The sequence below is a fragment of the Bos indicus x Bos taurus genome, chromosome 24 (genome assembly GCF_003369695.1).
Source record: "Bos indicus x Bos taurus breed Angus x Brahman F1 hybrid chromosome 24, Bos_hybrid_MaternalHap_v2.0, whole genome shotgun sequence".
Classification (NCBI taxonomy): domain Eukaryota; kingdom Metazoa; phylum Chordata; class Mammalia; order Artiodactyla; family Bovidae; genus Bos; species Bos indicus x Bos taurus.
In genome coordinates, this window is record NC_040099.1 from 49,227,122 (window position 1) to 49,251,468 (window position 24,347).

The window sequence follows — 24,347 nt, forward strand, 5'->3', positions numbered from 1 at the left end:
CCACAACCAAACCTCTCAGTCTTAACATGATAACTGATTAAGACTTCGCATTTTCTGTATCCTAACTGAATACAATATAAGGCACCTAGCATCACTTATGAATTACTTTTACCAAAAATGTTTAACCCAAATTTTATCATCTTTAAATCTGATGTTCAATTTATAGAAAAGTCAAATAAAAAAACAAAATATAAGAAGTAGTCAGGTAGATCTAGAAGGCGGAACAGTCTACAGAAAAACTGATCCAGTTTCTTAAAAGAAAAAAAAAATGAATGGCATAGGCATATGGGAAAAGAAAATAGTGGCTGGAGTTGGGAAATATATAGCTCTGTTCGAGATTAAAGACATTCAAGAAATATAACTACCAAATGCAAGGTATACACCTTCTTTATTTCCTAATTGTAAAAAACAAACTACAAAACAACTAGGGAAATTTTAAGAAGGACTGGGTAAGTGAAACTATTGTTATTTTGTGTGATATTACTGTTAATTTTGTGATTGTTAAGATGTGAGAATGGTATTATGATTATAAAGAAAACGTCTGTATTTTACTTTACTTTAGAGTACTTTAAAATATAGATGAAGTAAATACGGAAATAATCCAAATGGCTGTTAACTGATGAATAGATAAACAAATGATTGTATATTCATATACATGAATCTTACTCAGGAATAAAAATGAATGAAATATTGATACATGCTACAACATATCATCATAGTCAAAGATTTCAGGGACTATGCCACAGACATCTTTAGGGGGCCATCATTCAGTCTTTCATAATAAAACTATTAAAAATAAATAAAAATCCTTAAAATCTACATACTGAATAATGGGAATTCAACATTCTAGTCACTCTACATAGTTAAATGTTGGTCAGTTTTTATAATAGTTAAAAAGGAAATACTGGTTTTCACCTGCCAAAATGGCAAAGGCCAAAGAGTCTAAAAATGCATTAAACTGATAAAGGGGTGGGAAAGCAGACCTCCTCATATATTGATGGTAGAAGTATACATTAGTACAACTTCCATGAAGCAGTTTGGTAATATCTACCAAAATTACAAATGCACATACATTCTGATACAGCAATTCTACTTTGAGGAATTTATACTAGAAATTTACTTGTATGCATGAGAAATTATATATGCAGCATTATCTGTTATAATAAAATATTAGAAACAATCTAAATGTTTACCAATAAAAAACTGATTTCATATAATCTGCAGATACTCTTGGTGTTTCCCCAGGGGCTCAGTGGTAAAGAATCTGCCTACAATGAAGGAGACACTGGTTTGATCCCTGGTTCGGGAAGATCCCTTGGAGAAGGGACTGGCAACCCATTCCAGTATTCTTGCCTGGAGAATCCCATGGACAGAGGAGCCTGGCAGGCTACACCCCATGAGGTCACAAAGAGTCAGACACAACTGAGCTACTGAGCACACATTGATACTCTGCAGTCACTTAAAAGAATAAGACAGGTACATATTAACTGTGGGGGAAAAAGCAAGGACAGCAAGCACGAAGAAAAAAGCAAGGTATGTGTGGTATGCTAGTATTTGTCTTTAAACAGTCTTGTAAAACTACATGAAATATATGGTTTTACTATTTCTGGAAGGATTCAAAAGAAACTGCTACCAGGAATCATCTCTGGAGAAAGGAGGTGGCTGAGTGGGGGAAAGGAGAGAGAAAAACTTATTTCTTCCTTTTCATAACTTTTGGGTTTTCTACCAGTACATGTACAACAAATGGAGAGAGAGAACATTAAAATAAAAATTTTTTCAAAAATCAGTATACAACTTTATGTGGCCCTGAATACAAATTTTCAATTTCCAAGTTACCTCTTACCTGCTTGTTGGTGCAGGGAAAGAAAATGATAGAAGCTGATTCCAGAACGGATCATTCTCAGAGACAGATTCAGTGCCTGATAACTTTTTCAAGTACTCATTTTTAGGAAGATCACCAATTCTGCTACTGTTTGATCCCATCTTTTAATCTGGCAGATAACTTGTCCTCAAACCTTCATTTCCACAAAACAACCTACAAAGAATAAGAAGAAAAATTTCAAATGTGCTCAAAATAATTGTCATACTTTTTCTACCCATGACCTAAATATAAGAAACTATAAACCTACTTTTAAAAAAATCATACCTCCCTCTATTTTTTTAATCTCAACAATGGGATACAATACACTAGTGAAAATAAATTAACCAGATCTACAATTACCAACATGCACACATCTCAAAAATATTTAAAGAAAGCTATGAGATAATGACATGACGTAATTTCATTTATATGACTGTAAAATGTACAAACAATATTATGGATATATTCATAGCTACTACAAATATTAAAACATATATGGGAAAAATACAAAGCAAAATCAGAAGAATGCTTTCATATAATGTTATTGTGTGAGGAAAGGGGAGGCTTCAGTCGCATAAACACTTTCTAGAAAAGAAAAGGGAAAAGAAAAGAAATAGATTCTTGTTTAGATTTGCTGAAAATGGAGAAGAGATATAAAGGTTTTGTTTTATTACCCTCTATTACTGTCTGTCTTATACATTAATTCTTAAAAAGAAAAAAACTGGTTTCTTAATCTTGCAGTAGCAATACTGGAAGATAGATAGATGATAAGGAAGCAATGCCTTTAAATTAAGAAAAAAATTTTTAACTGGAATTCTATACCTAGCCAAAAGCTCCCAGATAGTATGAAGGTAGAAGAGCATTTTTAGATTTGCCAACACTCAAAAACCTCCCATGCACCCATTTGAAGCTACTGGAAAATTTCAGTATGAGGGCATAAACCAAGAAAAATGAAGACACGGAATTGAGGAAACAGGATTCAACACAAGATAGGTGAAAAGAAATTACAGGTCAAGAGCTGTGCAACAGCTGGAACAAGGGTCAGCATGGCCCACTGACCTCCTGGGGAAGAAAACACAGAACTGCTATAGGTCACCTGATGTGTCCAACCTTATTCAGTAGATTTGTAAAATACCAGAGAATATGGAAGGAAGTGGGGAAGGAATGACTGTTACTCAGAACACAAAGTAAATGATTTAATTATGTATTCTGGGGGAAAAAAACATTGTTCAAGAAAAGTTTGTGTAGTCACAGGGTATAACTCATTTCAGGTTATGAATATTTATATAATCACTATAATATAAAGACTAAATCAAAAATTGTGAGGTAATAACTATACTAGGGAAATGCCAGAGAAAGAAATGAGAGTGGTGCCTTAAGAATGTGAAGTCGAGACTTTCCTGGTGGTCCAGTGGTTAAGACTCTGAACTTCCAATTCAAGAAGTATGGGTTCCATCCCTGGTCAGGGAACTACTCCCACATGCCACAACTGAGACCCGGCACAGCCAAAGAAATAAAAATAAACATTAAAAAAATTATTTTAAGAATGTGAAATCTCTGACTTCCATTAAGTAGGTAGGAGGTCAATCTTAGAAAATATTTTAAATTACTAAATCAGAAAATAATAGTAAAAGCATATTAGTTATAAATAAGGAGGTAAGTAACAAGAAGCAACAGCTCAGAGATTTGAGAGTAGCCACCTTTGGGGAAAAGGACTCAAGTGGGTAGGGTGGTAGTACAGTTTTTTCATCATAAGTCCATCATATTATTTGATTTTTAACCTATGTCTATATATTACTTTGATATTTTTTAATTAAATATTTTTTCACCTCCTTGACTATTCCATTTCTGACTCAAATTTAAATTTTTAACATATACAGAAAACACAAGAAACATCATAACTTAATTAATAGTGATAAAAATGTGAAGTATTCTTTTATGATGCCTACAACTAACAGCCTTAAGGAAATCTACTTGTAGGATATAGTTTAATGTTATAATACAAATTATTAAAGCTGACAGCTCCTAAAATCTAAATTTAAAATTTCTATCACTATGTATGTTTACTGACAGGTCACACGTTTGGTCAAAAAAGAGAATTAAATCCAAAGACAGTGACAAACACATAAATCAAAACAAAAAACTCAGAAATGGACCCACCAAACTGCAGCCACTTGGAGTTTTTCAACAATGCAAAATCAATTCAATAAAAGGACAATTTTTTCAAATAATAATGCTAGAACAACTGGGTATCAACAGGTCACACTCTGACCTAAACCTTTCACGTTATACCAAAGTTAATTCAAAGTGAATTACAGATCTAAATGTAAACTTAAAAAGTATAAAACTTTTAGATAAGAACACAGGAGAAAACCGTGACTTGGGGTCAGGAAATACTTAGACATTACACAAAAGCACAACCCATAAAAGAAAACATCAATAAATTGAGCTCCATCAAAATTAAAAACTTTTGGTCTATGAAAACCCTATTAAGGGGATGGAAAGACAAGACACATAAAGAATCTGCCTTCCAATGCAGAGGACATGCGTTCCATCCCTGGTTGGGGACCTAAGAGATCCCACAAGCCAGGGAACAACTAAGCTTGTGCACCACAACTACTGAGCCCTCAGGCTTTAGATGAGAGCTCACGCTCTGCAACTGGAGAAGCCCCTGTGCCACGACCAGGGAAAGCGTGCACCCCAGACAAAGACCCAGCACAGCCAACAACAACAAAAAATTAAAAGCTGCATATAAAACTACTTGAGGAAAAAAATGAAGATCAAAACATTTTGCTCTCAATCAAATAGGCAAGTACTTCATTTTTCTTTTGGTACCTTAACAACAATCAATTAAAAATTTACTTTGGGAGTTTAATTAGTACATAAATGATAAATTTTTCAAAAGAGCAAAACTCCATCCATCCACCTCATAAGGCAACAATAAGAATATCATAGAGTCTATTAATGAAAATTTAAGTCAGACTTGATTTCTTATTTGTATTTTATTTTTTGGATACTATAGTAACATACATGGTATAAAATATACAGGGTTCAATCGATATACAGTAAAAAGTCTTTCTCCCATCCCTTCTAACCACCTAGTTTCTCAACTCAGAGAAAATATTACTAGTTTCTTGGGTGTCATTCCACAGATTTTCTGCGTATATATAAACACATATTTTTTCCTATTTACATAAACCGTAACACACTACATATGCCTCTTTGCTCTTCCCAGTTAACATATATTAGAAATCATTACGTATCTATATATAAAGCACTTCATTTATTTTTTACAACTGTAACAACTTTGGTTTTTAATTCCGTTAAGTCCCATAATGGTGGACATTTACATAATTTATGGTCTTTTGTAAACTACAAATAACTCACCAGTAAGCATCCGGTATAGAAGATATTTCACATACGTATCAGTATATAGGTACAATAAATCCACAGAAACAGAACTGCTGGGTCAAAGATCCCATGTATTTCTAATTTTGGTAGATACTGCTGAAGGGCAGCAGAATATGCCACCTCAAAATACGCCACTGTGACACTTTATTTTGAGCTACACGCACTTGAAAACAGTAAACGCCGGGTGAGCCCTTTTCTGAACCCTCCTTATCTGCCTGAAGCCAGACTCTCCAAAAGGAACTCCATTATCATAAGTTGATCAGTTTCATCAACCAAGGAAGATTGATTCTTATCACAGGGGAGCCAAGAAGCTGACACAACACGGAGATAAACTTTGTCACAAACTATCACATCTCTCATCTGTGCTGCTGAGGCCCATCTATCCTTCCTAAAAATCATTTACTCTGCCTTAAGAGGCCTATGTTCCCCTTTCCCTTCCCCTTTTAAGATGGTATTTAAACCTGAATTGAGCCACCTCAGGAGCCACTCATTTTTCCCTAGGTATCTCCCATGAGGTGTGCATATTAACCAACTTCTCTTTTCTCCCCTGCTGACCTTTTACCACAGGGCCTCGGTTAAGAACCCAGAAGGGGAGAGGGGACTTCATCTTCCCTCTCCTACACCGCCTTGCTGCCTTCCTTGGAGGTTGCCGACCTCCACCCTCTTCAGCAATGCCTATTTCTCCACACCACAGTCACCGATCTTTAATCACACTTTTCAGTCTTCACCAACTGATAAGTGAAAATAGTTTTCAATATGGCATTAATTTGCATTTCATTTCTTGTGCTGTGAATGAGGCCATTACCTGCTCATATCCTTTGCCTATTTTCTACTGGTTTACACGAAATAAATTTTATTTTCAAAGCTGCTAGGACAGGTCAAAGTATGAAAACAAGTGCTCCACCCAGGACCAATACGAAACCTCTCTGAGACAACAAGAATGAAGCCTGTAAGCTGTAAGAGGAGACTGAGAATGTTAACAAGGAAAACCAGGACGGCCAACTGAACACAAAATGCAATGTCTCCTCCTCCTCTTTTCTTCACCCAACCCTAGAAATAACACACGTGCACGCACACACACACTCTGTCAATTACTACACAGCCATGCTCAGAAAGACACAGAAAACCAGAAGCTGTGAGGAGTCCTTATAAAATATAAAACAGCTGGAGATGGACTGAAAAGAAAAGTGACATCCAGGAAAGGCAAAAGAGCCTTCAATCAAGGGCACCAAGAGTATGAATAGCAAGCCAAGCCCAGAGGCAGACAGCCAGAAAAGGGCCAGAGCCCAGGGGCAACAGGCCTGCCTAGGACATCCTGCCCTGTTACCCCTACCCTCACTCCCCTGGGCAACAACAAAGTACTATCTGCTGAGAACAGAGAGTGAAGGCAGCACCCGAGGCAGCTGCAACCCCAAGGAACAAGCTCAGCCAAGCAGACAACCAGCCACGAGCTACTCTTGCCAGAAAGTTCCACCTGCTTCCCACCCTCACAGAAAGCAAAGTGGAAAACAGACCCAATGGCATCTCTTCTGCATCTGATTCATGCCAAGGATTCCAAACATACACACACACACAATCACCTGTACTCAATGTGTGTGGAACCCCCAAGATCCTTACTAATGAAAACCAGAATAAATTGGAACTTCAAAAACCCACTAGCCAATCACCTGGAGAAGGCAATGGCACCCCACTCCAGTACTCCTGCCTGGAAAATCCCATGGACGGAGGAGCCTGGTAGGCTGCAGTCCATGGGGCCACTGAGGGTCGGACACAACTGAGCGACTTCACTTTCACTTTTCACTTTCATGCATTGGAGAAGGAAATGGCAGCCCACTTCAGTGTTCTTGCCTGGAGAATCCCAGGGACGGGGGAGCCTGGTGGGCTGCCGTCCATGGGATCGCACAGAGTCGGACACGACTGAAGCGACTTAGCAGCAGCCAATCACCACAACTCCTATTGCTCTTCACTCTCACTGTGCATCGGAAGACTTCTCTGGTTTCAGCTCTTCTTTTCCTCAATATGTCAGTAACTGAGCCTGTCTCCTAGGCTTACCAATGGTGTCCACAATTCTACTTTCAGATCTCTCCTATCCCAACCTCTGATTGGAATGCCTAGAACACTTGAGTTATTTTTTAAACTTAAGCATTTGTTGTTGTTGTTATTTAGTTTCTAAGTCATGCCTAACTGCTGCGATCCCGTGGACTGTATGTTATCTGCCAGGCTTCCCTGTCCATGGGACTGCCCAGGCAAGAATACTAGAGTGGGTTGCCATTTCTTTTTCCAGGGGGTCTTCCAGATCCAGGGCTCGAACCTGCATCTCCTGCACTGGCAGGCAGATTCTTTACCACTGAGCCACCAAGGAAGGAAGCCACCAAACTTAAGGTTAATATAACATATATTTATATTTACATTTATATTTATATAAGGACTTCCCCGGTGGCTCAGCAATAAAGAATCCGCTGGCAATACAGGAGACACAGGTTCGATCCCTGCATCGATCCCATGCAGATCCCTGCATATCCCCTGGAGGAGGGTATGGCAACCCACTTGGGTATTCTTGCCTGGACAATCCCATGGACAGACAAGGCTGGTGGGCTACAATCCATAGGGTTGCAGAGTCAGACGTGACTGAAGCAACTGAGCAGGCATGCGTATTTATATATATACACATAAATATATCTCCAGTAATTTTGTGGATAACACTTCTTACAGAAATCTATACTAGAAATAAGCAGCATGCTGATGCTTTTAGTAGACCTATCTTTAATGTAACGCAGTCAGTTCTGTGTTTAGTTGCTCAGTTGTGTCTGACTCTTTGTGACCCCATGGACTATAGCCCACTAGGCTCCCATGTCCATGGGGATTCTCCAGGCAAGAATACTGGAGTGGGTTGCCATGCCTTCTTCCAGGGGAATCTTCCCAACCCAGGTCTCCTGCATTGCAGGCGGGTTCTTTACCAGAGCTACCAGGGAAGCTAATGTAATCAGTAACTCAATCTTAACGTGTAAAACTGATGCCACTCTTGCTCAAAACCAGTCTCCTCTTCCCACTACTTTAGCCTAAAGTGCCCATTATGGAAAAAACTACCTTTAAATGTCATTGTTCTGGAGTATATATGCTGTATCTCCCAAGGTAGATGATTCCTGAGAAGCATGAATCAGGCTTTACATCTTGATATCCCTAGGTAACCTAAAGCACCTGCTAAAGAGACAGTACTCAAAAAAAAAAAAAAAACTTCCTGAAATAGCCAAGGTCTCACAGCTAATACATATATTAGAAGATCTTCAGTATAAATGAGAAATAAAATATGCTAATTAAAACAGCAAAGTATCATTTTTACCCATTAGATTAGTAAAGGTTGAAAAACAAAACCTTAATCGCAGTGTGAGAGTAGTAAGGAAACAGGCACCCCCACCATTAATGTAAGTATTTGACAACATCTGTCAAATTTTTAAGTATGCCAAAATGTTGGTTTTGGTAAACTCATACAAGTTGACAAGTTCTATACATCCAGAAGTTAATCATTTGGAATAGCAAGCTGTCAATAAAACCGGAATGACCATCATGTGGAGATTAACTGCAATATGGAATAAACGTATAATGGAATACAATGTAGCCATGGAAAAGAGGTAGACCTTGTGTGTTAATGTGTCAAGAGATCCCAAATATGGCAAGTACCAGTAAAAGCAAACACAAAGACACAGAACAGCTCATATAGTAAAACCCCATTATTTTAAATAAGCATGTAAATTCTTATACAAACTAGATAATTCCTGGAAGAAAACATAAGCAATGGTCCAAGACTGGTTACCTCTGAAGAATGGAAATGGAAATTTAGAGGAAAGGGAGTTTCCACATTATGTTTTCCTACACTGCTTCGACCTTTTTTTAAAACCAGAAACATGTAAAGTTAAAAAAAAATGGATTGTTCTCCTTCTCTGCTGTCCTTCAGGAAGGATCTTTATGTGCTTCTGGTTTGTGCTTTAAACTCTATTGAGTGACACCAGAACTAATATTTTGTCTTGACTTCTCAGTCAAAACCCAAGCATAAATCTCTACTTATTGAACATTTCAATTTGATGTCTTGCTATCATCAAAAATCTTAAAGTAGAATTTAATATTTGTCCCCTAAAACAAGTAACCCCTCCAAAGGTCACTATTCCTTGTCAATGTTATCAGGATTCTTGGCTCAAGTTATCTCACTCACATACCCAAGCGTATATTCCACACATGCTTATTACACACTTACTATAAATGTAGGTGATGTGATGTTTACTGAAAATGAAAAAAAGTAAAAAAACCAGGTCCCTGCCATTAATGGACTCAAATCCTGGTGGGAGAGACGAATCTGTCAATAAATTATTATAGCACATTCGATAAGTATTACAATGGAGTTATTACAAGAAGCTACATAAATACACAGGAGCACCAGAGGCAGAGGAACCACACAAGCAGCAGCACTAGGAGCAGACTGGCTGACACAACGTGCTTTACGCTCACTGATTCATCTCGTCCCCAGGAACAAATCTGAAAGGCAGGCACAGTTTTCTCATTTTACAGGTGAGGAAACTAAGGCACAGACAGGTTAAGTAATTTACCAAACACATGAGGTCCCAGACATAGTAAGTAGCAAAGGCAGGATTGGAACCTAGACTAAGTCCAGGGTCCCTGGTCTTGAACACTTTACCAGGGTGACTCTCCAAGAACGTCACCAAGTTCTGTGGGTTCTGCTACAATACCCACAATTTTCCATGTCATCTTTTAAACAAATCTCTTGATCTTCCTGCTGCCTCCATTCGGGACCAGGCTTCTTTAATCTCACACAATTTAGTGCAAGAGTACTTTGATTTCTTTGCTTCCAATCTCTCCATTTGGATTCACTCTGCACACTTCACTACTACATAAATCCTTAAAAACAGGAAATTCAGTCCAGCATTGAAATTAAGACCAAAGGTTCTAGTGTCTGATAGACCCTGCTAAGCCTGAATAATCAGTCTGAATCTCCATTTTACCATTTATCAAACCCCACTGCATCACAAGAAAACAACAATCCTTACAACCCATAAGATTTTTTGAGGATGAAGCAATATGACACATGCAAAAAAGCACTCAGTAAAGGACCTAGCTCAGGATAGGGTCAGCCAAGGAAAACTATTAAACCTATTTTTAATATTAGTGAAGTTACCACTTCCACCACTTCACTCACCAGCTCAAAAATTATTCAATGATTCTTCATTACCTGAAAAGCCCAGTACTGACATTCAAGACCTTCCATATAGTCTGAAAGTTCGAATTCTAACTTTATTTCCAACCATCCTCCAAACCAGTACTTCTCAAACTTAAAGGTACGTAAAAAACACCAGTGGAGCGTGTGGAGCATGAGGCTAAAAATGCAAATGCTTATGTCAGGCTAGTGCCCAGGCATCTACATTTTCTTACAAGTATCCACAGTGATTCTGATACAAGCAGCGTATGAACCTCAATTTGCAAATAGGAACCAAAACAAAGTAAGGCGGGCCTGTTCACAACACCGAGGGTGCTCATCCACTCCTCTGCTCCTGCCTTCTACACCCGCGTTTCCCCCACACACCTGTCCCACAGCACCTGAAACCCTAGTCACTAAACATAACACAAGCTCACTCTTTTCTCTAGTCCAAGGGTGCTCATTAGCTTCACCACTCATTTGGAACTTAACTACCAAGTTAAACTAACTACCATAGTTAATTTTGGAGAAGGAAATAACAATCCACTCCAGTATTCTTGCCTACAGAATTCCGTGGAAAGAGGAGCCTGGCGTGCTACAGTCCATGGGGTCGCAAAGAGCTGGACATGACTGAGCAACTACACTTTCCCTTTTCATAGTTAATTTAATTACACCTTGGTCTGCTGTCTGACTCATATAATACTGCTTTTCAGTATTTTCTGATCAGTTATTTCCTCTAGTCAGCTTTACTATCATGAGTGAAAACAATACTGTGAACAAGAAATGTTATGCTCAATATTTTGCATTTGATTTGTGAAATATCTGATATTTGTGCGTGCATGCATGCTAAGTTGCTTCAGTCATGTCCAACTCTTTGCAACCCTATGGACTGTAGCCCACCAGGCTCTTCTGCCCATGGGATTCTCCAGGCAAAAATACTGGAGTGGGTTGCCACGCCCTCCTCCAGGGGCTCTTCCAGACCCAGAGATCAAACTCACGTCTCTTATGTCTTCTGCACTGGCAGGCGAGTTCTTCACATAAACAGTAAATCTCCTCTTCTATACAGACTGAGTCACCAAATTCCATGCTAATACCCTCAAAACATGCAAATAACATGCTAGGTGCACTTTGTCACAACCTAGGCTGAGACTCCATAAATCATAAACTATATTCCAGAATGTATATATGTGTGTGTATACATACACACACATTTGCACACAACAGACTTTAAGACAAAACCTCATCCCTGAAACAAGAGTCCAGAGAAACAGTGGGCAGTAATCACTGGCCAAAGGACATGTGAGACACCACAAGGGCCACTAGTCCAAGTGATGGAACATTCTCTCCAAGGTTACTAGGTTCCAGGTGCTATACTGAGTAAGTACAGTTGGGTATTCCACTTCAGTGAAATGAGAGTCACGAAAATAAAAAGATATAAGAAGATCAGAGGAAGTGTGAAAGATGGAAAGGTGACAAGAGAGGCAGTGACTGAACTGGCAGAGCTGAGGATGTCCCCAGCATACCTGCCTGCCAAAGGAGATGCGACCAAGAAGCAAGCCAATCCACCCCATGGAACACTGGGAAGGCAAAAGAACTGAGAAGGGTGCCATGAAAGGCTGGGTGAGGCACGGGGCTCAAGTCTGCGAGTCTCCCCCCTGTCCCCCAACTGCCCGCCCGCCCCAGTAGGAAATCATGTGTGCACGCTCTGCAGCAATCTGACTGGAGAGACTCGACTCTGAAGCCAAGGCTGGAGACAGTAATGAGGCAGAGGATGAAAACAGCGGAGTAACGTTCATGTGGGCTTGCTGCACAGCTACAAAGCAGGTTTCCCAGCCTCCCAGGCAGGAAACTGGAGGGTTCTTCCTAAGAGAAATGGAGGGGGAACCAGAGGAAAAGATAGAGACATATGGAATTTCCCCCATTTAAAAAGCTGGCTTGCCGCCTACAACCCACCACTCACCACAATCCGCTCACACACAGAGCTTCCAATCAACGCTGGGAGTCTTGACCTTAAGAATGGGCCAGCAAAAATGATTTGACTTGTGAGAGGAAAGCCTCCAATCTGAAAATAAATAAATAAATAAATAATAACAGTAACAAACCAAAGAAATTAATCAGAAAGCAGGTGATTATAAGGGAAAAAATTAAAAATAATATCTTCAGGGAGATAATAAAAATAATAATAAGTGAAAAGATTTACATAGCATTTACTATATCCCCAGGTCCTATTCAAAGTGCTAGACACACACTGAGTTGTTGACCCCACACCACATCCTTTGAGGCCAGTACTGTTGTTCTCATTGCCTAGATCACGGGTCAGCAAATGATGACCCAAGTTCTAAATCCAGCCTGCTTCATGAAGCATGATTTCTACATTTTTAAGCAGTATTTTGTGACACATGGAAAGCATATGAAATTAAAACTTCTGTGTCGACAAATAAAGTTTGATGAAAACACAGCCACAGTCATTTGTTCGCAATTGTCTAAATCTGCTTTCGCGATATGACGACAGAGTTGAGTTGTGAGGACAAGGACTGTATTTGGTACTTTATACTGCTACTCACTGCACAACAAATCTCGATGACACCTGTGACAATGACAGCATATCAGGAGTCAGGCATACTGCCATACGTCAACATTGTAAATTACCAGTGGGTAGCTCTCATATTAAAACAAGAACAGAGCAGACTCTGAGGTCATGTTTTTTCTTTTTTTGCAATTTGTTTTATCTTCTAGTGTTTCTTTTTGATATGCATTCATATTTCCCCCTTTTTTTTGGCACAGCATGTGGGGTTTTGGTTCCCTGCCCAGGGATCGAACCCATGCCCTCTGCAGTGGAAGCACAGATTCTTAACCACTGGACCACTAGGGTAGTCCCATGATGTCACACTTTTAAGTCACAGAGGAGTGTAGATTTTTTTTTTAATCTAATTAGATGCTGAAGGGTCTTCCCTGGTGGTCCAATGGCTAAGACTCCTTGCTCCCAATGCGGGGGGCCTGGGTTCAATCCCTAGGCAGAGAACTAGGATCCCACATGCCGCAACTAAAGATCCTGCATGTAGCAACTAAGACTCAGTGCAGCCAAATAGGTAGGTAAATAAAATGCATATTTAATTAGATGCTGAAGTACTGCATTTATCATGTAAAAGCATCATAGCTGTGTTAGAACACAAGATGGGAAGACATTACCAGCATGACCTGCCCCACCACACAGCACTCACTCCCAACTCATCAGAACAACAATCAGGAAAATTTGAAAATGTAAAATCATTTCACCACAAGCAAAATGTCTTCTCAAAAATAAAAAAATGAAAATGAGGCTACAACTAAGACTCCAAATGGTTCATCTGTTAACCAAGCAAGGCAAGTCATTCACCAATCATGAGTCAAACCATGTTTGATTACAGCAGACAAAGAAATGTGTTTAGAGAAAATAAAACAACCTTAAGACTTGTCTTTTGGTGAGAATAACTGCTCAAAGAACAGTCTGTATGGAAGAACTACAGCCATGAATGGTTTCCAAAATAATTGAAAAGATAGTAACGCAGTACAACCTGAAGTGAAATCTGCTGAGATGAAAAACAACAGATGGTGGCAAACGTGTGTAGCAGTGAAAAAGCTCACCTGACACGTCTACAAACCTTGTGAAAACGCAAGGTGTTTACAAACTTTTGTTTCACTTTGGAAAATAAACACCTTTTTACAAAAACATGTTATTTCTGCTAACATGTACATTTAGTATTTCTATTTTTAAGTAAATTAAATATTTTTTTAAAATGCAAAGTGTTTAAAGCATATTCATTAAATGAGCAGAATACTCTGTATAAAATATTTGAATCTATCTTGCTACTGAACCAGGAGTGCCAGTAGTTAACCTCATCCACTCTCACGAACTTAACTATCAATTCCATAGAGTCTTTCCAGAAATAAAAGTTGAATATCCTGAAACATTCTACCACGCAACAATACAATGGCTTAGCAACAGTACAGTTTTATTTAAATTTTTCAAGCTCAGGGTTGAGACTGAAATTGTTCTGAACAAGAACCCCCTTCAATCACTGTTATTAAACACTGAATGGCTTTGGAAATTAGTTTTTGCTGCAGATTTAATAACATTTCTCAATGAATTCAATCTAAAAATAGAAGGCCAACAGCACTGATCTGTAAAATTAACTGATATTGTGTGAATCACAAGTAACAGCAAGCTGTTTTACACACTTTTGATGCTGTCAGAAATCAAAATAAGACTTGAGATCTCCAATCCCACACAAGTATGCAATAGATAAATTTTTCAAAGTCAAACTATACTTCCAATAGCGTTTTTCAGACCTCAATGCAGGTACAAAAGTACTTTCCACATTTCAAAAACTATTTTACTGTGCAACAAAGAGTTTCCACATAATCTCAACTGAAGTGATCAGTCCACAGTGGAATGATTTACTAAAGGGTAAATATGAGAAATGAATCTAACATAACTCTATAGATGCCTTCTAAGCGATTAACACGCTCTAGCAAAACCACACAGGGGATTTCCTGGTAGTCCAGTGGTTAAAACTTGGACTTTCACTGCCATGGACCCAGGTTCGATCCCTGGCTGGGGAACTAAGATCCCACCAGCCATGCAGCGTGGCCAAAAAGTTATATATATGCTCATAAATTGATGTCAGTATTTGGCAATATTTGTTGTTTAGTCTCTTAAGTCATGTCTGATTCTTTGCAACCCCGTGGACTATAGCCTGCCAGGGTCCTCTGTCCATGGAATTTCCCAAGCAAGAATACTGGAGTGGGTTGCCACTTTCTTTTCCAGGGGATCTTCCTGATCCAGGGATTGAACCTGTGGCTCCACGTCTCCTGTACTGGCAGGTGGCTTCTTTACCCCTGAGACAGCAAGGAAGCCATTGGCAATACTTACTGTTGCCTGGGAAATCCCATGGACAGAGGAGACTGGCAGGCTACAATCTATGGGGTCACAAATGAGTTGAACACAACTTAGTTGCTGCTGCTGTTGCTAAGTCACTTCAGTTGTGTCCGACTCTGTGCAACCCCATGGACTGCAGCCTACCAGGCTTCTCCGTCCATGGGATTCTCCAGGCAAGAACACTGCAGTGGGTTGCCATTTCCTTCTCCAATGCATGAAAGTGGAAAGTGAAAGTGAAGTCACTCAGTCGTGTCTGACTCTTAGCGACCCCATGGACTGCAGCCTACCAGGCTCCTCCATCCATGGGATTTTCCGGGCAACAGTACTGGAATGGGGTGCCATTGCCTTCTCCCACAACTTAGTTACTAAACAACAATAACAAAAAGGTATATTCAAAGATGAAATACAGAAAATCTCATTATACATCAGCATTAGATATAAACATCTGTGATAAATTCTGATGATAGGAAACAATAACTCAGAACTCCAATTAAGTAATACGGTATCCCTTCTTCCCCAGAAGAAATTTCATTCTTCTCAATAGGAAACCTCTCTTGGCAAAAAAAGTTCTCAACCATTATTAGCACTGTATTTTTAACATCATCAATATACACTTGTAGAAATTTTCTCTCCCTTGTTATGTGAGTATCTACATAATTTTCTTCATTTTGCCTCTGGGTCCACAAAGCCTAATTTTTACGATCTGGCCCTTTAGACAAAATGTCTGCCAACTCTGGGCCTAGAAGAATAAACTGAGGCAAAGAAAAGTGACATGCCCAAGATCAAGACAACCGAGTTAGAAAGTGACAGATCAGATTTCAGGCCATGGCAGTCTAGGTGCAGAAACCATGCTCTTTACCACCGTGCCACACTGTTCCCATAAACCAAGAACAAGATGTCAAGGTAATAAACAACAAGAAAAAAAACTTGACATTAAAACTTGATTTAAAAACTCAACAGACAGAAGATAAGGTCAAGGAAACACCCATAATCAAGAACAAAAAGACAAGGGACTTTCCTGGTGGTCGAGTGGTTAAGAATCTGCCTTTCAACGCAGGGACACAGGTTCAATCCCTGGTCGGGAAACTAAGATCCCACAGACCACAAGGAAACTAAGCCCGCGTGCTGCAACTACTGAGCCCACGCACTGCAACTAGAGAGAAGCCTGCACACGGCAACACAGAGCCTGCAGGCTGCAACAGAAGGTCCCACCAACGCAGATCCTATCGTGCCACAACCAGGACTGGACACAGCCAAACATAAACAAAAATAAATATTTTATTTAAAAAAGAACAAGACGACAAATAGAAAACAGGACACAAAAAATAATAAGAGCCATTTAGAAGGTCTTAATAGATTAGTAACAGGAGTTTCAAACCGAAAGTATGAATAAAAGAGAGGAGCCTACATTCAAGACATTCAAGTCAAGTGGCGAACTGCAAAGGTCTGGGGTTGTACTTTACCTGTGCACCAACAAAGACAACGAAGCCTCTGGGACAGGGATGAAAAACAACTCACTGCTCGTGGCAACAGCAGTAGCCAGAGTAACGTCTTGCGTAAGTTTCCTGGGTTCCAATCCCCACAGGTCCTTCCACATACTTGGTAAAAATCAGTAACGTGCTCATAGAAACATAAAGTAAATAGAGCTGGGGGCGGGAAAACAAGGTAAACTCAGCTTAGCAGTGACATTTATGCAGTCATAATAGTGTAAACGCTAAGCGCCAATTCTTTTTTTTTTTTTTTAAGCGCCAATTCTTAAGTGTCCACAGCGAAAGGGCTGGAAGAGGGATAGGAGGAGAAAAAGGACCTCTTCCACCATAACAGGAGTCAAGAGATATTACCTAAAATTGATAAATAACAATATAGTCATTTAGACATATTACTTACAAACATAGTTAAAAGTAGTTGTCTCCAGGAACCACACTAAAAAGATAGTAGGTAAGACATGGGACTGCTGATCTTTTATAATATTATAAATTATTAAAGTATTTTATATAAAATACAAATAATATTATATTATTATAAATTACCTAACAACCCGCAAGTGTTGCTTTAAGTATTAACTCTTAATTGGAGTCAATTAACTCTCCTAAATTGGAAAGAATGTGCTTTACTATTTCACAATCATTGATTCATATTAACAAATCAATGTGCCAATATCAAAGAAGAGGTGCAGGACTGATAAAACAAACTAGCAATACCTAAGCTCCATCATACTGGTTACGGAAGCACGACTCTGTCAGTATTTTGTGAGCACCTACCATGTGGCCAGCCTAATACTAAGAGTCAAGGTTAAAACTAGGAAAGATAGATTTTGTTTACAGCTGAGAATGAGATACAGACACATCAACAAAAAATTATAACATGGCAACTATCCAAGACTCAGTGAAAGCTTCCCAGAGGTCATGCCATAAAAAGCTAAGACCTAAAACACTGGCCTGGTTGGGTACAGGGGTTCAAAGTAAAGAGAAAAGCCTGTGAGTAGGCCTGCTGCTGCTGCTGCTAAGTCGTTTCAGTCGTGTCCGACTCTGTGCGACCCCAGAGACGGCAGCCCATCAGGCTCCCCCGTCCCTGGGATTCTCCAGGCAAGAACACTGGAGTGGGTTGCCATTTCTTTCTCCAAAGTGAGTAGGCCTAGGATTAGGCAAAACAGGCAGGGTCCATTCCAGGAACTGAAAGAAGTTCAACATGGCTGGAATAGGGAGGGAAGCAAAGAAGGCCAGAAGCAAGCTGATGCCCAAAGGGGATAATTTACTAAAGGGCATCTCTTCTACTATGCCCACTGTAACCACAATATTGCATCTATCTCTCGGTCTTCTGAACCAGTGAACTCCTCCCAGTACAGTGATGATTTCAAAATATCTATATCTATGCAGGTCAGGAAGCAACGGTTAGAACTGGACATGGAACAACAGATTGGTTCCAAATAGGAAAAGGAGTACATCAAGGCTGTATATTGTCACCCTGCTTATTCAACTTACATGCAGAGTACATCATGAGAAACACTGGGCTGGAGGAAACACAAGCTGGAATAAAGACTGCCGGGAGAAATATCAATAACCTCAGATATGCAGATGACACCACCCTTATAGCAGAAAGTGAAGAAGAACTAAAGAGCCTCTTGATGAAAGGGAAAGAGGAGAGTGAAAAAGTTGACTTAAAGCTCAACATTCAGACAACTAAGATCATGGCATCTGATCCCATCACTTCACTGCAAATAGATGGGGAAACAGTGGAAACAGTGTCAGACTTTATTTTTTGGGCTCCAAAATCACTGCAGATAGTGATTGCAGCCATGAAATTAAAAGACACTTACCCCTTGGAAGGAAAGTTATGACCAACCTAGATAGCATATTGAAAAGCAGAGACATTACTTTGCCAACAAAGGTCCGTCTAGTCAAGGCTATAGTTTTTCCAGTGGTCATGTATGGATGTGAGAGTTGGACTATAAAGAAAGCTGAGCACTGAAGAATTGATGCTTTTGAACTGTGGTGTTGGAGAAGACTCTTGAGAGTCCCTTGGACTGCAAGGAGATCCAACCAGTCCATCCTAAAGGAAATCAGTCCTGGGTGTTCACTGGTGCAACTGATGTTGAAACTGTAACTCCAATACTTTGGCCAACTGATGGCAAGAGCTGACTCATTTGAAAAGACCCTGATGCTGGGAAAGATTGAGGGCAGGAGGAGAAGGGGACGACAGAGGATGAGATGGTTGGACGGCATCACCGGCTCAATGGACATGGGTTTGGGTGGACTCTGGGAGTTGGTGATGAACAGGGAGGGATGGCGTGCTGCGGTTCATGGGGTCGCAAAGAGTCAGACACGACTGAGTGACTAAACTGAACATCTAGTCCATAACCATCCTGTGGGTGTCAGATCATTTATCTGACAAGCCATAAATTACCATCTGGACACAGAAATCAAGGGCCGTACCCTAGAGATGACAGGGTGAGAAGCTGGAAAAGGGGATGGGTCACTAATGACAGTGGGCTTCCCAGGCAGCTCAGTGGTAAAGAATCTGCCTGTCAACATAGGAAATATGGGTTCAATCCCTAGGTTGGGAAGAGAAAATGGCAACCCATTCCAGTATTCTTGCTGGGAAAATCCCATGGACAGAGGAGCCTGGTGGGCTACAGTCCCTAGGGTCACAAAGTCAGACACAACTGAGCATAGCACCCTAATGACAGTAGAGCCACTGCATCAGCCCTGAACTGTCTACCTCTGGACTTCTTTTACATAAGAAACAAAGTAATGATATGTTTAAGCTAGTATTTGCATGTATAGCCAAATCAAATCTTGACTGACACAGGAGGCTCTGAAAATATTCTAAGGTGGAGGGTTGCAAGAGATATTTTGAAGGAATAATTGTCAAGATTCAGTGATTGACTCAATCTAAAAAAGAAATTTATTATCAGTCATGCTGCTGCTGCTAAGTCACTTCAGTCGTGTCCAACTCTGTGCGACCCCATAGACGGCAGCCCACCAGGCTCTGCTGTCCCTGGAATTCTCCAGGCAAGAACACTGCAGTGGGTTGCCATTTCCCTCTCTAATGCATGAAAGTGAGAGTGAAAGTGAAGTCGCTCAGTCGTGTCCGACTCTTTGAGACCCCATGGACTCCAGCCTACCTGGCTCCTCTGTCCATGGGATTTTCCAGGCAAGAGTACTAGAGTGGGGTGCCACTGCCTTCTCCATTATCAGTCATATTACATACCAAAAAACTTTTGTTTTTTTTTTCCCCCAATGACCTTATCAGAGAGTTACAGTCACTTTGGGGGCCTGCATTTTTCAACTGAGATATAATTCACATATAACATTATATTAGTTTCAGGTGTACAACACAACAAATACTGTATTGCAAAATCATCACCACAATCAGTCTAGTTAACATCTACCACCATAAAGTTAATTTTTTTTCTTGTAATGAGAAATTCAAGATCTACTCTTAGCAACTTTCAAACATACCAGATCAGATCAGATCAGTTGCTCAGTCATGTCCAACCTTTGCGACGCCATGAATCACAGCACGCCAGGCCTCCCTGTCTATCACCAACTCCCAGAGTTCACTCAGACTCACGTCCATCGAGTCAGTGATGCCATCCAGCCATCTCATCCTCTGTCGTCCCCTTCTCCTCTTGCCCCCAATTCCTCCAGCATCAGAGTCTTTTCCAATGAGTCAACTCTTCGCATGAGGTGGCCAAAGTACTGGAGTTTCAGCTTTAGCATCATTCCTTCCAAAGAAATCCCAGGGCTGATCTCCTTCAGAATGGACTGGTTGGATCTCCTTGCAGTCCAAGGGACTCTCAAGTCTTCTCCAACACTACATTCAAAAGCATCAATTCTTCGGTGCTCAGCCTTCTTCACAGTCCAACTCTCACATCCATACATGACCACAGGAAAAACCATAGCCTTGACTAGACGAACCTTTGTTGGCAAAGTAATGTCTCTGCTTTTGAATATGCTATCTAGGTTGGTCATAACTTTCCTTCCAAGGAGTAAGCATCTTTTAATTTCATGGCTGCAGTCACCATCTGTAGTGATTTTCGAGCCCAGAGAAATAAAGTCTGATACTGCTTCCACTGTTTCCCCATCTATTTCCCATGAAGTGATGGGACCGGATGCATGATCTTTGTTTTCTGAATGTTGAGCTTTAAGCCAACTTTTTCTCTCTCCACTTTCACTTTGATCAAGAGGCTCTTGAGTTCCTCTTCACTTTCTGCCATAAGGGTGGTGTCATCTGCATATCTGAGGTGTTTGATATTTCTCCTGGCAATCTTGATTCCAGCTTGTGTTTCTTCCAGTCCAGCGTTTCTCATGATGTACTCTGCATATAAGTTAAATAAACAGGGTGACAATATACAGCCTTGACGAGCTCCTTTTCCTATTTGGAACCAGTCTGTTGTTCCATGTCCAGTTCAAACACATAATACAGTATTATTGACTACAGTCACCACACTGCACATTACATTCCTAGATGCTTTATTCCATAACTGGACATCTGCGTCTTTTGATCACTTTCATCCATTTCACCCATCCCCACCCCTTACCTGGTGTCTGAATTTTTAAAACAATGCTAAAAACTAGAGAAGACATCAAAAACTATTGACCAAACTTTCCTAAAAGAATGAAAACAAAAAGTCTGTAGCATATAAGAGCTATGTAAACTTCTTCTCAGCCCTCCTCGATTATTTCGTCTACGAACAGACCAACACAAGGATCACTTAAAACTGCAAGCAGCTTTTAAGAAGTTCATAGAGTTAAGCTCAACTAAGAATCTTAGGAGGGAGAATAAGCTTAAAGATAGGCACAGATATTTAACGATTCCCATTATACTTTTTAATAATAATAAGTAATTATTACCTATTAATATTATTATTATTATATTTTCATTATATTTGGCTTAGCGGTAAGCTAAAACACACCACCATCAGAGAGACAAGACCTTCATGCTCAGAGGCAGTTAAGACCCTGAGAGCTACGCTGGAAAGTGGAGCCCCCTCAAGAAACAGGATGCCAAAGTACAGGACTTCCTGAAATCTCTACTGAGAAGTTTCAGCATCTTCTCCACAGCCTGGGAAAGGAAGAGCAGCAAAGGCCATCATGATCCTCTGCTTTTCAGGCCCACAACCATGCAGCTGAGTCACATTAAGGAAAATCCTGGAAGGGAATTCGAGCCCAACTCTCACAGCAGTTCGTTCTTCCTGAAAACCTTCTCTCCCTCTGTCTTCCTATTGAACTGGAGGTGCCTCCATCACCCACCAGGACAGACAGCACCTGGTCTCTCACTCCGGGCAGGGAACCATCATTCCCCCAGAGTGTCCTGTGACTTGAGCATTATATATACACTCTGATTACAAGTATGCAATACTGAAAAAACATGAATGTGAAAAAGACCGAAATGAAATACAGAAAGACTTTACACATTATTGCACTTTTTTTAAAAAGGTCTCACTCTACAAATGCCACAGACATATTCCACATTATCCGTTTACCATCAATAAAGGGAAAATGAAACAGTCCTCTCTAGCACTAACCCCTTTATCTTACGAAGTGAAAGATGACACACTGCATTTGTAACAGCAAACAAAATCACTTAACAAAGTATGCCCGACCATACTGTGATAGGCAGAGTAACAATTCCCGAAGATGTCCACATCCTAATCTTTGGAACCCGTGTTTCTGGTGTTTTACATAGCAAAAGGGACTTTGCAGGAATCCTTAAGTTAAGGACTTTGAGTTGGGGGAAATTACTCTGAATTACCCAGATGTACCTGATCTAATCACATAGATGCTTAAAAATGGAGAATCTTTCCCAGCTGTGGTCAGATCAACTGCGTAACAGAATGATGCAACGCGGCTGGTTTTGAAGATGAAGAGGGTCACAAACGAAGGAATGTGGTTGGGAGAGGCAAGGAAACAGATTCTCCCCTAGAAACTTCCCAAAAGGAATACAGGCTTGACCAACTAACTTTAGCCCGGTGAGACCCATTTTGGACTTCTAAAACACAGAACTTCAAAAGAATAAGTTTGGGGACTTCCCGGGTATTCCTGTGGCTGGGACTCTTGTACTCCCAATGCAGGGTGCCGGGGTTCCGTCCCTGGATAGGGAACTAGATCCCATGTGCCACAACTAAGAGTTCGTAGGCCACAACTAGATCACAGATGGTGCAATGAAGATGGAAGGTCCTGCATGCCACAACTGAGACCCGGCACAGCCAAATAAATGATTTAAAAAAAGAACAAGTTTGTATTGTTTTACGCCACTAAATTTGTGATTTGTTAGAGTAATCATAGAAAACTAACATACACACATTAAACAACTTCTAACAATATGTGAAATTGTCTAGAGGAGAGAAGCATAATCAAACTGCCCAAATACTTAAAGCATTATCAGAGATAAGTTACTTGTGCATTTTGTGATATAGTTCACTTCTATTTTTCTCATGCTCTCACAAAACTCCATCCACTAAAAAGCCAGCCAAAGTGACAATTCTTAAAACTTTCTATAGAAGAATGAACCATATCAACCAAGAAAATAGAAGCGTCAGGAGAACAGGATTGACTGGAAAAATCTGGAAATAATACTATATTTTTCAGAAAGTCAAGCATCAAAATGTTTGCACTGCTTATTCAGTATCAGATGGATGCCACATTTTAAAAAATAAGTCCTTCTAAATATACAAGAGATTATTTGGGGTGTATGCTAATCATATTGTGGGTATATTAAGAAGAATGACTCAATCTTCTAGAGATATATACTCAAATATTTACAAATATGTGAAGTGGGACTATATTTACAAATATTTGGAGTGGGACTAGCAATTGACAGAGCCATAAATGAAATTAAATTAGCCTGAGTTACTGTTAGAGCTGGGTAATGAGTACATGGGGGTATATTATATTAGCCCAGATTGAACTTTTCCAAATTAAAAAGTACAAAGTCCCTGACCTATTTATCATCATAATATGGATTTAAGACATTTAATAGGTGAATAGTTTAAAACTCCTTCCTGTAACATTTGTTGTTCAGTCACTAAGTCCTGTCCGACTCTTTTACAACCCCATGGACTGTAGCCCACCAGACTCCTCTGTCAATGGGATTCTCCGGGCAAGAATGGTGACCCAGTGGTCACCATTTTCTTCTCCAGGGAATCGAACCCGAGTTTCACCTGCATTTCCTGCTTGGCAGGTGGATTCTTTACCACAGAGCCATCTGGGAAGCCCTCCTATAACATCTGCCCCACCTCAATTTTCACCACGTGCATCAATTACTATTTTATTCCCACTCATTTTGCCTGATTTACTAATGAGTTTCAGGAAGTCACCTATCAGCTAAAAGACTGATTCTTCATTTGCAGAATGGGAAGAGTTATATTTGCTCAGTCTATCTGAGTTACAGAATTATCCAAGATAAACAACACAAAGCAGGATATTCAGAAATCTACATCATTAGTAAAT

The 24,347-nt window shown here is 40.0% G+C and overlaps 1 protein-coding gene across 3 annotated transcripts in view; it reads right to left on the reverse strand.

Moving 5' to 3' along the window:
- DYM (dymeclin) overlaps window positions 1-24,347 on the reverse strand; it is a 394,524-nt gene that overhangs the window by 368,840 nt on the left and 1,337 nt on the right. For 2 of the 3 annotated variants that reach the window (XM_027526260.1, XM_027526262.1), the window contains exons 2-3: window positions 12,436-12,537; window positions 1,844-2,035 (exon numbers count right to left, since the gene is read on the reverse strand). In XM_027526260.1, the coding sequence (XP_027382061.1) occupies window positions 1,844-1,983 (140 nt within the window). In that variant the 5' untranslated portion in view covers window positions 1,984-2,035; window positions 12,436-12,537. The remainder of the gene's footprint in view (window positions 1-1,843; window positions 2,036-12,435; window positions 12,538-24,347) is intronic. The other variant, XM_027526261.1, reaches the window with a different exon arrangement.